The 14,146-nt window shown below is 34.2% G+C and overlaps 1 protein-coding gene across 1 annotated transcript; it reads right to left on the bottom strand.

Annotated features, from left to right (window-relative positions):
• Window positions 1-563: 563 nt before the first annotated feature.
• On the bottom strand, window positions 564-4,286 carry LOC128188632 (26S proteasome non-ATPase regulatory subunit 9-like). Its single transcript, XM_052859802.1, has 6 exons — window positions 4,094-4,286; window positions 3,912-4,014; window positions 3,550-3,746; window positions 2,881-2,982; window positions 807-895; window positions 564-686 (listed from the first exon to the last, which is right to left on the bottom strand). The coding sequence occupies exons 1-6, from the start codon at window positions 4,196-4,198 to the stop codon at window positions 656-658; spliced, it is 627 nt and encodes a 208-aa protein (XP_052715762.1). The 5' UTR covers window positions 4,199-4,286; the 3' UTR covers window positions 564-655.
• Between the last annotated feature and the right edge of the window lie 9,860 nt (window positions 4,287-14,146).

Raw genomic sequence — 14,146 nt, 5'->3', positions numbered from 1 at the left:
ATCCCAGATCTTATGTTCTAGATAGCCAAGTCCAACTGTATTGTTATTTATGCCAAATGTGCATTAGGATATAACACAGACCACTCTTTCAATATAGCAATTTAAAGAAATGTATTTTTGCATTTTCTTTGAAAATGTATAACACAATATGATGAATGGAGGAACAATTATCTTTTATATTTTTGAAGCCACAATGATCACTGCGCAAACTTATGGACTGACGGTTACCTCCTTATAAACATAAAAACATAGTTATGTATATAGTTCTGAAAGATTTAACTTCTCAAACTTAAATATAAGTAATAAATGGCAATTTCAAAAAGTTTACTGGATATGAAGTTGGTTGGAATATAAACAAGTTTTATATCCTAGTGAACTTTTTGAAATTGCAGCTTTTTATTTTTTTTAAAAACCTTTCTTACAATAACAAACAGTAAAAGAATTTAATACAATTTTATATCTTTAGGGAGAAGGAAAAACTAACTTAATTTTGACAGCTTTAAATACACTGATCAGAAATAAATCTTAGAATTTTCCCGCAAATTTTATAACACAAGAACAGGTAGAAGTTTGAATATGATTTATTGACAATTGTAACTTTTATGTAACATGGAGACCAGATTTACAAAAAGGATGTACATATATGTAAAGAAATTCACGTCTTTTTGATCGGAAGAAAACTGCACCTATTACAAAAAGAAAATTTTACAATTCAGTTGCTTGATTAATACACCAAACAGCAGATGAATTATGATTAATCATATGTATGTATGAATTGGTTTATATGTAAATATGAAAGAACTCACCCGAGAAGACCACGCCCACTCCAAGCTTTGGGTGTTAGAGTTACGTTAAATTCTTTTTCATTCCGAAGAATTCGCACTGACAAAGGTTTCTACAATAAGCAAGAGTTGTCTTTCATGCCATGATATCAAAATTGAAAATACTTTGGATAAACATTTCATTTACCGGCAAACCAAATATCAAATTTAGATGGTACATTGATATATATATGTACAGTCCATGAAACGATCTGCTTTCCCATTTTTCCGTGCATTCACTTGTGCTTGTCTTTCCGTTCACAAAGCATTCACTGTTCATTCAGTGTTCACTAATCGTTCAGTCAGATAATATCATATTTAGGCTGATAACAAAACATACAGGTAGTTTACCAGTATTTGTTATTTTTTCCTGATTACAGACATAATACAACAATGTAAGAATAACTCCTGAGGTTTTCAGAATTGTTCACCTGTCACTTTGCGCTCACAACTGTGCTCTGCGTTCGCTCACCGTTCACCATTCATAAGCACTCAACAAATTCCATTCAGCGTGCACTCACCGTTTAAGTGAGAAAGTAGAGCGTTTCAGGGACTGTATCTTTAAGAAGATAGAAAACTAAGGAATTGTTATTAGATAGCTCTTAGCAGGGTTTTCAATGTCTCTTTTTACTGAGCATGGGTGCCAAATACAACATTTTAGTGCAACAGTAAAACTTTTACCATCCACAGCGAAAAAAAAATTCTGCACCGCCCCAATCTTTTTTTTTTTACCTCACCTGAGCTGAAAGCTCAAGTGAGGTATTCTGATCACATTTTGTCTGTCGTCCGTCTGTCGGTCTGTCCGTAAACTTTTCACATTTTCAACATCTTCTCAAGAACTACTTGGCCAATTTCAACCAAACTTGGCATGAATCATCCTTAGGCAAAGGGGATTCAAAGTTGTGAAAATTAAGGTTCACACCCTTTTCAAGGGTAGATAATTAGAAATTAATGAAAAATTTCGAGAAATTTTCAAAAATCTTCTCAAGAACCATAAAGCCAGGAAAGCTGAAACTTGTGTGGAAGCATCCTCAGGTAGTGTAGATTCCAAGTTGTGAAATTCATGACCACCAGGGGTAGGGTGGGGCCACAATGGGGATCGAAGTTTTACATAGGAATATATAGAGTAAATTTTTTAAAAATCTTCTTCTCAGAAACTAATCAGCCAGGAAAGCTGAAACTTGTGTGGAAGCATCCTCAGGTAGTGTAGATTCCAAGTTGTGAAAATCATGACCCCCAGGGGTAGGGTGGGGCCACATTGTGGGGGTGTTAAAGTTTTACATAGGAATATATAGAGTAACTCTTTAAAAATCTTCTTCTCAGAAACTAATCAGCCAGATGATTCTTTATAATTGTTAAGACTTTGGCTCCAGGACAATTCTTCGGCCTCACAAGAAGGTTCAGAGTTTGATGTAGCTTTATATCCCATATATAAACAAATGTTAAGGATCTTTTTGAGAACTGCAATACTCAACATGTGATATGACTATAAAATCATCCTGTTAGAAAAGGGACTAATGATTATAAACATAAGACTATCCTGGGGGGGGGGGGGGGGAAATGGATTTTATTTATACAGGATCTACATGTATTATTGTACATTGTCCAGATTGTTTGTATTATAACTCCATTAAGCTGATTTGATCATACCTATTGTTCCTCAGGTGAGCGATGTGGCCCATGGGCCTCTTGTTTAAGTTTAGCCAACATTTGGTTTTGTCTGTTATTTCAATATAATGTCATTAATCAGTGATCTCTTAGCGTCTTTGCTCTGTTGGTTAAATGATGTAAAACCCTGCCTATAAATGTTAGATACACTTTGCAGAAGAAATCTTACCAATTGCACTTTAAAATATGATTTAACGATATGAAGATTACTGATATGTTTGGGTGACAAAGTCACTATTGATTAAATATAAAGCACACAGTATAATGATGTGACTCAACAGCAGCAGCGTGTAATAATCTAATGCTGGCTCTACAAATTATTTATCATCCTAAAATTCTTACTGCATTGCTAATACAAAGAATTCAAGTAATTGACGTGAAAAATACTTACATCTTTACTATGCTGCACCACAGCTGCAATATTCTGTAGGTTCTGAAAATTGTGTGACATTACAGACCCAAACTTCAGTATCTTGTCTTGCACACAAAGTCCCTGTTAAATAGATTTAATGTCATTAGTATGCTATGTCGGATACTGCATGTGTAATACAAACACATGTAATGGTAAAATTTTTTGCCCCTGTTGTATTTTCAATCAATCCCCAAACCATGCTTAGTGCCATTGAGCATGTAGAGGGAATTTAAATTGAGGGTAATTGAAAACTGCAAGTTACAAATACTTCTAGTAAAAGTACCATATAGGGAATATGGAACATACTAGAAACAAGAAAAAATCTCTTACTTTAATACCATTACTTGGTCAACAGGGCAAAATTAACCCTGTATATAACACTATACACTTTCTGACATTTCTGACGATAGTTAAATTTAAACATCTTAAATAATATCTATAGACCCCCTTCACGATAACTGGGTACTGCTCTATTGCAGGGCTAATTGATATACTTTTGCGAAGTTTAAGTAGGTTGATAATTAAATGACGTAAATGAAACAATTGATGTTACGTCATATTTCACCATACTATGTCATTTTGCCCTGTAAAAGAGCAGAACCGCAGTTACCGTAAAGGGGTCTATAAAAACACTAAAGCTCTGTTTACACAGGTGTGGGCTGGAGATCCTTCGTCCACTTTGTCGATGACCAGGAAAGGGGAGAGCCTGCTAAGAGCATCGTCTGATGTTGGGGAGGGTGTTTCTTCAGTTGAAGACTCTGCCTGCTTCTGTCGCGCCTCTGCATGTATCTTATAGAGACCTTCCTCAATCTCCTTCATTATGTCCTTGTAATCATTTTGAAGACCTGTTATTTCATACAAATATATTACATAGGTTTTTTGATATGGAAAATATTACAAATGCTTCAGAGAAGCTAGTGTTGTTGTACACATTGTTCATTCAGAGAAGCTAAAGAGCAGTTATGTTATTGAACACTAATATACGTACAACACATTATAGCGACACTTACAAATGACTTTATGCCTGGCATGTCTGACCGTGTACACATCGATATCCGCTCGAGGATAACCTTCACTGTCAATCAGGGGCTCGTTCATTCCTATCCCTTTTTGCTTTAAAATGTTAAAAATGTCATTTATGACGTTCATAAACTTCACGCTTGTAAACAACCACTATAAAATTTTGTCATACCGAGTCTAATACTTCATGAAGAGCCTTGATTTCCGATTCAATTTCATCTCTTTTCTTCATCAATTTCTTCATGTCATCCATGGAGGCTGCCATCTTGAATTTCATCAGTATGTCGATCCCGACTTGATTAAAACTAATGTGTCACGTCCAAATATCAGTCTCGTCAGTGTAAGGAGAAGGGGGGGGGGTGGTTTTAATAAGACTGGTCCAATATATGCAGTGACGATGTGACACAATGGTTTATAATTCGATTGATCTATAAAGTACATTTTTTAATAAAATATGGTTTCACATTTACCGATAAATAAATAAGCTTTGAACTTATCAGTTTTTAATGAATTTATAGCATATTCTTGGGATGAAAGTGTATTATACATTTGAATGTTTTGCTCTATCCTATGGTCTGATATTCTTAAAGGTTAAAAGACCAAAGGTCAAGGCCAAGAGTCGTTAATGGGTATATCAAGGTCATATTGCCCTGGGTTTAGAAAATAGAATTTTAATAAAATGATAGAAGTAAATGCATGTTGAAGAAATATTGCTTACCTCATTTTTATGCAATTGCTATTAAAAATATTTTTACATGAAAACTTTACTACATACCGGTAATCTTACCGTAAAGACATTTAAATTGGAGCAGACAGGTATCATTACAAATAAATGCTCAACAATTATAATGAAACATTTTGTCAAAGTGAAGATTTCATCATTTAAGCACAATATGATAATTACTAATGAAAATACGATATCGATTGTCCAAAACTGGGGCCGTTAAAAGACCCCTGTCCTTATTAAAAAAGGTACCTTATTCTCCAAAAGAACATTTCAATCTTCAAGTATTCTTGCCGTCAATTTTTTTGGTAAAAAAATGTGGATGTTATTGGATTCTAGTAATAACTAAATTTACTTAACCGGGTGTTTATAACAAAATATAACTGCATGAATTATATACTAAAACACTAGAGACAAAGGGTATTTTTGAGTTTAAATTATACTAAATTCCGTTCATTTTCCCATTTTAACAGTCACTGCAGATCCAGTATTGATATGAAATGTGAAAGCACTGGTCTCAATTTCTGTTGTTAGGCAACTCAACTGCAACAGCAGGGTGAAAACACTAAATTCAAGCTCCACTAATTACAGGTTTTCAATCACCTGAACTCGTGACTTTACTTTAGATGCAAATATGTGTAGAAAAGTTTTTAAAACGTTACCACCATCGCATTTGAAAGGAATCTTCAATATCACCCAACAAAACTCAGACTCTTACTTTTTGAAAATCCTTGTTATAGTATACATGTACAAAACATATCCCATAGTCATCAATGTCGCATATATGCGAAAAACATAACTGGAGAAGATCACGCGGAGACAAACTGCTTATTCGGAGAAATAAAAAATGATCACAGGTGCTTCTTGTTTGGATTTAATAGTTTATATTTACACAAGAGGCCCATGGGCCACATCGCTCACCAGAGCAACAATAGCCAATGCAACACTCGAGTGTTCGAGAATAATTTAATTTTCTTACTCTTCTAAAATTCGACCCCCCCCCCCCTTATAATCCCAACCTATTCATGGGGATCATGATTTTAACAAAAATAAAATAAATCTACACAATTTACAGCTTTTCTGGCCGATTGGTTTTCGAGATTTTTAAAGATTTTTCTCTATATTCCTATGTTAGTAACCCCCCCCCCCCCTTCCCCCATTGTGGCCCATTCTTGAGGATCATGATTTGAACAAACTTGAATTTTCCATACCTGAGAATGCTTCCATACAACTTTCATTTTTTTTCTAGCCAATTGGTGTGCGAAAAGCTTTTTAAAAGATTAATTTTTTCTATTCCGATTTATTCCTATGTAGAAATTCTACCCTCATTATGGCCCACCTTACCCCTGATGATCATGAATTGAACAAAATCAAATCTACACTACCTGAGAATGCTTACACACAAGTTTAATCTTTTCTGGCCAATTGGTTTTTGTAAATTTTCAAGGATTTTCTCAAGTATATATTCCTATATAAAATGTAACCCCTCCCCATTGTGGCTCTACCCTACTCCTGGTGATCATGATTTGAGCATTAAACTTGAATCTACACTTCCCGGGGATGCTTCCACATAAGTTTCAGCTTTCCTGTGCAAATGCATGGTTTTGGAGAATATTTTTTTAAATACCAACAAATTCTCAATAGTTCTGAATGTTCTCCTCTTGAAAGTTTAAACAATATTGAATGTCCTTCACCAAATTATATATTTTACGATTGTAATAAAATTACGGTTGTTAATCAATGTAGTTGTATAAGAATAAACGACAGCTAGCAATACTAGTATATGAATTAAGAGCGAATTCTTAGTAAATAAGATAGTAAGACAATGTGTCATCTATATTAAGACGAGTCTTTTGGTGGCAAAAGGGTTTTTGTGCTTTCTTTTGTTGTAATACAAAGTAATACACAGGTTTTTGAGAATGTTTTCTGAAAGAATTCTGAAAAACTGATAATATATAAGACTACACCAATCATGGCAAGGGCCTTTATCTACAAATCCACACACGTAATTCTGAAATGGCTGAAACCACCCCTCTGTATAGAACCATTTTAACAAGACCTTGGACTTAGGATGTAATATCTTTTTCTTGCGTCAAAACAAGTCAAATATGACGATGGTTTCTAGTGAAATATACACAGATTGCGACGTCTAAGCTCAAAAGCCAGAAAAATCTTGTTGATTTCAAAGAGCCATGGCTGAGTGGTCAGAAATGAAAATGACAGGCCTACGTCACAATGCAGTTTGACACAACAACCCAAAGTCGAAGCTCCTGTTAAAATGGTTATACCATGAGGCGGATATCCCTTTTATTTCCCCTCGGTCCTTACGGGAACACCCCTCCCTTCCCAGCGGACACACTATTGACTTCGAGCTAGATATGCCACTGACTTAGTTCCCCAGCTTTTAATGCAGTATCCAACAACCAAACATTGTGTCGTAGACTGAGGTTGTGGTTGGTAGTCACGAATTTGAAAAGCCTTGACCGTTCTGTCCGAAAACATTTATTTTTTTCGACCGACATTCTGAATTACGTGAGTTCTTACCAGTATCAAGGACTTCTTAGTTTTTAATTCCCGAACTATTGGTCTAGTCATGGAGAAGGACTTAGAGATATCAAGCTTACTGAGATAATTGTCCACATATATAAAGGCATGGCACCGACAGATAGGTCACTAACGAGCCTATACTCAGCAAGTGTAATCATGAGAACTTTCCTACTAGTAGCTCTCTGCTCCCTTGTGGGTAAGTATACCATTTTACAATTGATCATTGGGCAGCAATTGTTTTTATATCAAAAATCTAAAAAACAAATTTAATGATTCTCCCATTTTCTTACCGTCTTTTAAACAAACAGTAATGTTTGCAAACTGTTCGATTGCAATTGTGTTAATATCTCTTTTTGCAAAAAAGAAAAAAATAATAATAATAATTTTCCTGACAATTATATAATGATTCTAACTTTAGTACATGTTAATTAAATTTAGTCGCAAGATCATGGCAATTAACCTGATTTTATTTCCTATCAAGCAAATGTTTGTACAAAAAGTTACACTTAATTACAGTTTTCTAACTATGCCATGCATTTATTTAACCAGCATTGGTATGTGCCGAGAAATGCTTCGACTCTAGTGAATGTAGTCACATGACCTGTGATACCGGATATGACGTTGCCTGTACAAGTCACGTGTGTACCTGTGAAATGAGCGGCGGTGGTGGCGGACATGGACACACAGGTAATATTAAAAGACGATTTATTTATCTCTTTAGTCTATTGTTTTAGAACAAAATAATTGAATTTTTAGGTGTATTTTGTACAAAGATTACATTCAATACAAAACAGACATATAGGTATTATATTTATTTGTATATTATATAATAAAATACGCTCAGAATTTCCCTTTTATGTTCACTTTGGTAAAAATACATGTTTATGAATAGGTGGTCTATAAAGTTTAAATAACCGAATAAATAACGCCATCCTCCTGTATTCCTAATTAATATATAAAGTGCAACAGAGTACACATAATCTAGTTTTATTGTGAGACCTTTGCTACTTACCATTAATTAAGACAGATAAATATTAATATCTGGGGTTTTTTTTAAATACTTGCATTTCTAATATTCCTTATACTAGTATTTCGTTTATAGTTTGACAAGGTATTCATTTGACACTGTGTATGGTCATCACCACTGCTTTTATAATCAGCAGTACTTTGATTACAGCTTGCGTAACCCAGGCTGACTGTGGACTCCACGGACACTGCACCATCGGCTGGCATTGCATCGACGGCCATTGCAACTGCAGACATCACTAGAACAATTCTACCCCTAACCTGAGTAAGACAAATTCGGGTTTTCTATTGAAAAATTGAGTTTAATAGACCGCACATATTGAAATAAGCTTGAAGTATTTTGGATGTTAAATTAAGGTGACATTTTATTATTTAAATATGTCAGCATCGGGTTTTGCAAAGTGTCAGTATAGTTTGATTTTACATGTATATCAAGGTTTAAATATTCTTGACACGATGTTATCATTTTAAAGGATATCTTGAAATATAAATCAAATCTAAACGATACAAAATAACATAATTTGATTCATGTATATGCAAAACCCAAATTAAATGACAGGTCAAATACCATAAAGAATCAATTAAATTTCTATTATTCTAAAAAGGAAATTTGTCATTTCTAAGTATACTTGATATTTATTTTATTTTATTTTCAGATAAATGCATACACCGGTGATCAATACAGAACGTCCATTAATTCAATGTAAACATCAAAATTTGATAATAAAGTCGCGTATTACGAAAAGTGTGTGTTGATTGATGTACATTTTCATCCACAAAGTATGATTCCCTCTATTTCTTAATGAAAATGACTGTAATTCACAGCTTTATAGACACTGTCAGAGCTGAAATCATCACAATCCAGTTCTAACCAGTTTATCGATCGGTCGAAACCTTCAGCAACCATGAAAAATCACGGACTGCACGAAAAAATCAAGATGATGTCAGGCTTAGTTTCCAGATAAGACAATTGGCTATATCTGGATCTTTTTAACTAACGTACTAATGTACGTTAACAATAATTTAGGTACTTTTACTTACTTTTTACGATCAATTAATTAATTTGTTAGAAGAAAAATGTAAACATAAACAATTAAATGCCTTTTTTTGATGATTCTTTGTAGGTCATGATGGTAGCGATCATTTATTGTTTAAATATGTAATGGGAAATCATACTTTATGTAATTTTAAATAATATGACATAAGACATTTGCAAATATTTGCGCGCATGAAATAATAATCATAAAATGCATTGACGGCTCATAGAAATTATAAAGCATTTAGACTACTTCTAACTTCTAACTATTCTAACTTTATTCCTTTGCTAGAAGACTTTGATGTGTAATTAAACTCGAATTTCCAAGATTTATTGAACGTTTTACAGCTTCATTATTTAGAAAAGTCTTCCCTCCCACGCGGACCTCATGAATGTTACGCAACCTTTGGATTATGATACTATTAAACTTTAGGCACTGCTCTCTGATGGGCTTGCTGTTTAATAAAAGATTCTTTTTTATATCGAGGGCGGACTACGTACGATTTAGCGAAGCCTTGTTTATTGACTGACTAAACCAAAAAATGGAACTCCGAATGAAACGCTACGTTCATCCACTCCACTTTGACGAAGAAAAATTACGAAGTTCCTTTATTTTCGATAATATGAAATTGATTTGAAACAATAAAATTACTACCCAAACATATGAATCAGCGGGAATAGTAGTTAAACATAAAGGAATCCCCTCTTCCTGATGTTGATGTGTCCAATGAGCGACTGCCTGGGCATGATGGGATCTGTTTGAGAGGAAGACCATTTATCGGAAAGCCACTCAGCGTGTTCAAACCAAAGAACGAGCTATGATACTACTGCAAACGTGGACATTTTCGCTGGTGGTTAAGTTCGCGTTTTTTCTATCGTCAAACAATACGCGTGGGTATTAAATACGTGGATGTGTGATTTACCGAGCTAAAGTTTTAATTTTTTAACTATACGCGCGGGGGTATTTAACGCGGTTTTAAGCACTCGGGGCCAAGCCCGTTTTGACATTAATTTTAATATAATGGTTACATTAAAGTTAATGTCAAAACGGGCTTGGCCCTTGTGGTTTTAAGCTTATTGTATAACTAGTGTAAATCCCCCCCCCCCCCCCCCAACTGTAGCTCTACAAGGAATTTGGGTTGACGGACCGTATTGTTTGCAACCTGAATTCCCCGTAGAATTCCGCAGCTAATAATGCTAGAAAAAACGAGAATGTACTTAAAATGTCATTTTTAGTTAGCATTAAAAAGCGAACACGAATTTTCTACAACTCATTGATTTCAACACATACACGTACAGGACATTATTTCCATCATAAATCATTATAGAACGGGAGTCTAAGATCGGTAACCTTTCTGAGATACCTTTAGCGGAAATAACAGTCATATGTGCACAATACTAAAAGAATGAAAAAAAAACGATATTCTCTCCATATATTGATTTTTTTCTGGTCTTGAGCGTTAGATTACAACAAAAAAGACATTTTCAAAACGGAAGAAAATTTCCTGATGTTAGAATAAGAAAGCAACCTAGTATTTTCGTGGGGGGGGGGGGGGGGGGTTAGGGGTTTGATTGAGAGGTTACAGGGGTTGTTTTTGTTTGTTTTGTTTTGTTTCGTTTCGTTTGCTTGTTTTGTTTTGTTTTGTGTATATGTTTGTTTGTTTGTTTGTTTTATGATACGACATACCTAGTTTTATAGTTACAAGAATTTGATCCCGATAAGTTTTATAGAGTTTCGCATTTTATTGAACCTCACTTTTATTGATTATCGGAAATATCAAATACTAATAATATGAAAAACAAACATACAGTAGCCTGTTCCGCTTAGATATCCTTGAAATAGCCGATTTAAATCGAAGAGTTTTGGGATTGTTAATTCAAGTGAATGATCATTCATAAAGAATCAGATTTCAAAGGTTCATCATCAGTTTAAGTTGTGAGTATTTTTACTGTGTTGACTGGTTTCTTACTTTGACGCTCCTAGACTCTGGTGTATAAGTGTTTAGACACGATTCTACCCACATTCATATAAATAATATACTCGATCTCAATACAATCCCGTGTATCGACATATCGGAACACAGGAGTGTGCATGAGATTTTATCATGTAGGTTGATCTACACATAAAATATTATTGTACCTCTCTAAGTTCTCGTGTTGATATAATTACTGCAATATAAGACATCATTTGTGTCCGATCCATTTGTCTAATCTGAAAAAGGGCAAAAAACACATACGTCATGACATGCATGTATTTGACAAAAACTGATTTGTATGTAATATGTGTATGTAATCTCATTACTAAATTATATCGTACTAGTTTATTTTATCGCACATCTTCCCGTCAACCATAAATGAATCGTGGAAGGGATTTTGTATGGTTGGTTCAAATCATGTTTACTGACAAAGGTTGAAGGCAAGCTTAATCTTTAATGTGTTAATTTTATAATGAAAAAAAAATGCATTAATATTAAAAAGAAAATATTAGAACTCCGTTACACTGGTTAATACAACGTAGTTGTCAACAGAACATGTTAAAGATTTAGGTATAATGGGAAAACTACTTTTTTGTGATTGTTTATACTAAGTCTTGTAAACCATTTTCATATAAAGCGACAAACTTAGTATGCATGGTTGCACTTCATGGGGCAGCTTCACACAACGGGTGCAGAAAAACAATATAGATGTAAATAATCGCTGTCTCCATTATGTTTCTTGGTCTCCTCTCACAAGGGGTCCCCGTCCTTCAGCCCTTACTCCACAGTAAATATGATAAACATAGGGGGGTGACGGCGCTCAGGCACTATGCATTTGTGCACCATGTGTCTATATAATAATCTATACTCCATTCCTGTTACGTTCATTAAATATTTAGTACGGTGTGACAGAAGATTGAGTTATACAGTTCTCTGGCTATGAAGTCCTCTTAAAGAGGGTCTAGTCGCTATAACAGCTATATACTGTCTAGTGGTTACCCAGGCCTTAACGAACCCTACTCGGCCTCGGAGCCTGCTTTATGGGCAGGGATATGTAGCTGACATTTAAATCTAGCATCCCACGCGTAGTAAGGAAATTAAGGAAAAGGACCAGTTTAATGAGCAATAAATCAGGCCGCTTAGAATAAATAAAATAACTTAATTACATACATGTACACCATTATCTGCTATGTGACTAGAAATTGTGCAGTTTGATAAAAAAAAAATTATTGTTAGAAATTATATTTTACAAAGTAATTGACTTAATATACAAGATTAATGTGCTCGGGAACGCTTTCTTTGTATAAAGGATATTGGATAGATGTGTAATCAACATCATATGGTATTCGATTGATGTGTTTGTTAACCTTTGATATCGAGAGTTGCGGAAAATTTAAAACAGTTTGCAAAAAACAAATACTGGACAATGCACATACTGACCGATTGTACAGCTACGTGTATATAGATGATGACGAAGAACTTTTGTTACAGAATATGCGTTATACTGAGAGGAATGCTATTTTTAGAAGGTTATTGGCCAACACAAGACTCCCAACGTGCTGCACTGGTTATGACTGGAATACTTTTACTTTTATTTTCATTTAATTGATTTTTTACTTCTTGTTGGCAATTCCCATGCCATTCAACACATATAATCTATTTACTAGGTTGAGCTATTTCTAGGAATTACCTATCATTAAGGCTTGGTTATCATACATGTACGATCCCCATGTTGTAATGTCATCCGGGTATCTAGTATCGCATCCCTACAAAGTTTATCTCCAAAGTAACACGAAGTACGCGTATTTTTAGCGCATAGACTCTGTGAAATTTATACCGGATTATGAATTATCTGAGAGCAGGTGCAGTTTTCAGAGTTTAAAGCATTGAAATGTTTGCTAACGAAGCATATAAAATACGCTCCTTTTCCAACTAATATTGATTTCTTTGTGTGTGAAATCGAGAGAAGGAGAGAAAATAGAAAGATACTTCATTAGTCATTAAAAAGCTGTAAATAATAATGAGGTGCATTTTTAATTAGGTACACAATTTACTATAAAAATAACCGAAAACAGCATACTGACACAAACATTTAAGAAAACGAAAACGTGCTAAAGCTGAGTTTATTTTTTTTAAATGCTCGGAATGTCCCTAACTTACTCTGACCTGTACATACGAAAAAAAACCGAGAACACCTTATTTTCTTTCTGATTATATACAAGAAAATCAAAAAAAGGATGAAACTTGAATTCAAATGCTACGGTTTTTAGTAAATATATATCATTTTGCATCTTCATGAACGACTTAATTAATATTCCTTGCATATCACAGAACTACGTGGTTTGTAATTTTAGTGCAGTGGAGTCATAACTATCTTGGATATTTTAAATGAATTTTTAACTAAGGGTAGTGTCACTTTGAGGGAAGTCCTCAAATTGGATTTTTTCCCCAAGAAAACTTGTCAAAACGAAAAATTTTGAAAAAAAGGCATGAACATCATTTCATTTTGTAGCCAAATGAAGGATTGGGCTATGATGCATGGCTATTGGAAATTCCTACCAACTTTTTCGTAAAGTTCTCATATATATTTCAACAATCGTTTTACCCTTGTATTGTTCTATATACCCGGTAGTTCTTATCAGCAAAAAGTTTAATCAAATGGTTGTTAATTCAGCTAGTCTAAATATTTAAAAAAAAAAAACAACTTTTAAATAAGTTAGGCTACCAAGAATATTCATACAATAGCTTACGACTGGGGACGGTTTTATATCTAATAGTTTCCTTCCAAAAATCCACTCGAAGTTTAAGCTTAAGATTAGACATGACATATTGTTGATTACCAATAAGCCAAAGACTGTGGTCCCTGACAGTTCTTGGTCCAAGAATGGGTTCAGAGTTTGATGAAGATCATGTATA

Source organism: Crassostrea angulata, chromosome 1 (genome assembly GCF_025612915.1).
Source record: "Crassostrea angulata isolate pt1a10 chromosome 1, ASM2561291v2, whole genome shotgun sequence".
NCBI classification, from domain to species: Eukaryota; Metazoa; Mollusca; class Bivalvia; order Ostreida; family Ostreidae; genus Magallana; species Magallana angulata.
The sequence above is the reverse complement of the archived record's forward strand: the minus strand, read 5'-3'. Positions and strand labels throughout refer to the sequence as shown.

Excerpts from the sequence above, each read along its gene's own strand:
- LOC128188632 (XM_052859802.1), bottom strand. The coding sequence starts at position 4,198 with ATGAAATTCAAGATGGCAGCCTCCATGGATGACATGAAGAAATTGATG. Across the intron at positions 4,015-4,093 it reads TTCATGAAGTATTAGACTCG|CAAAAAGGGATAGGAATGAA; the intron begins GTATGACAAAAT and ends AACATTTTAAAG. Across the intron at positions 896-2,880 it reads TGGTGCAGCATAGTAAAGAT|AAACCTTTGTCAGTGCGAAT; the intron begins GTAAGTATTTTT and ends TGCTTATTGTAG.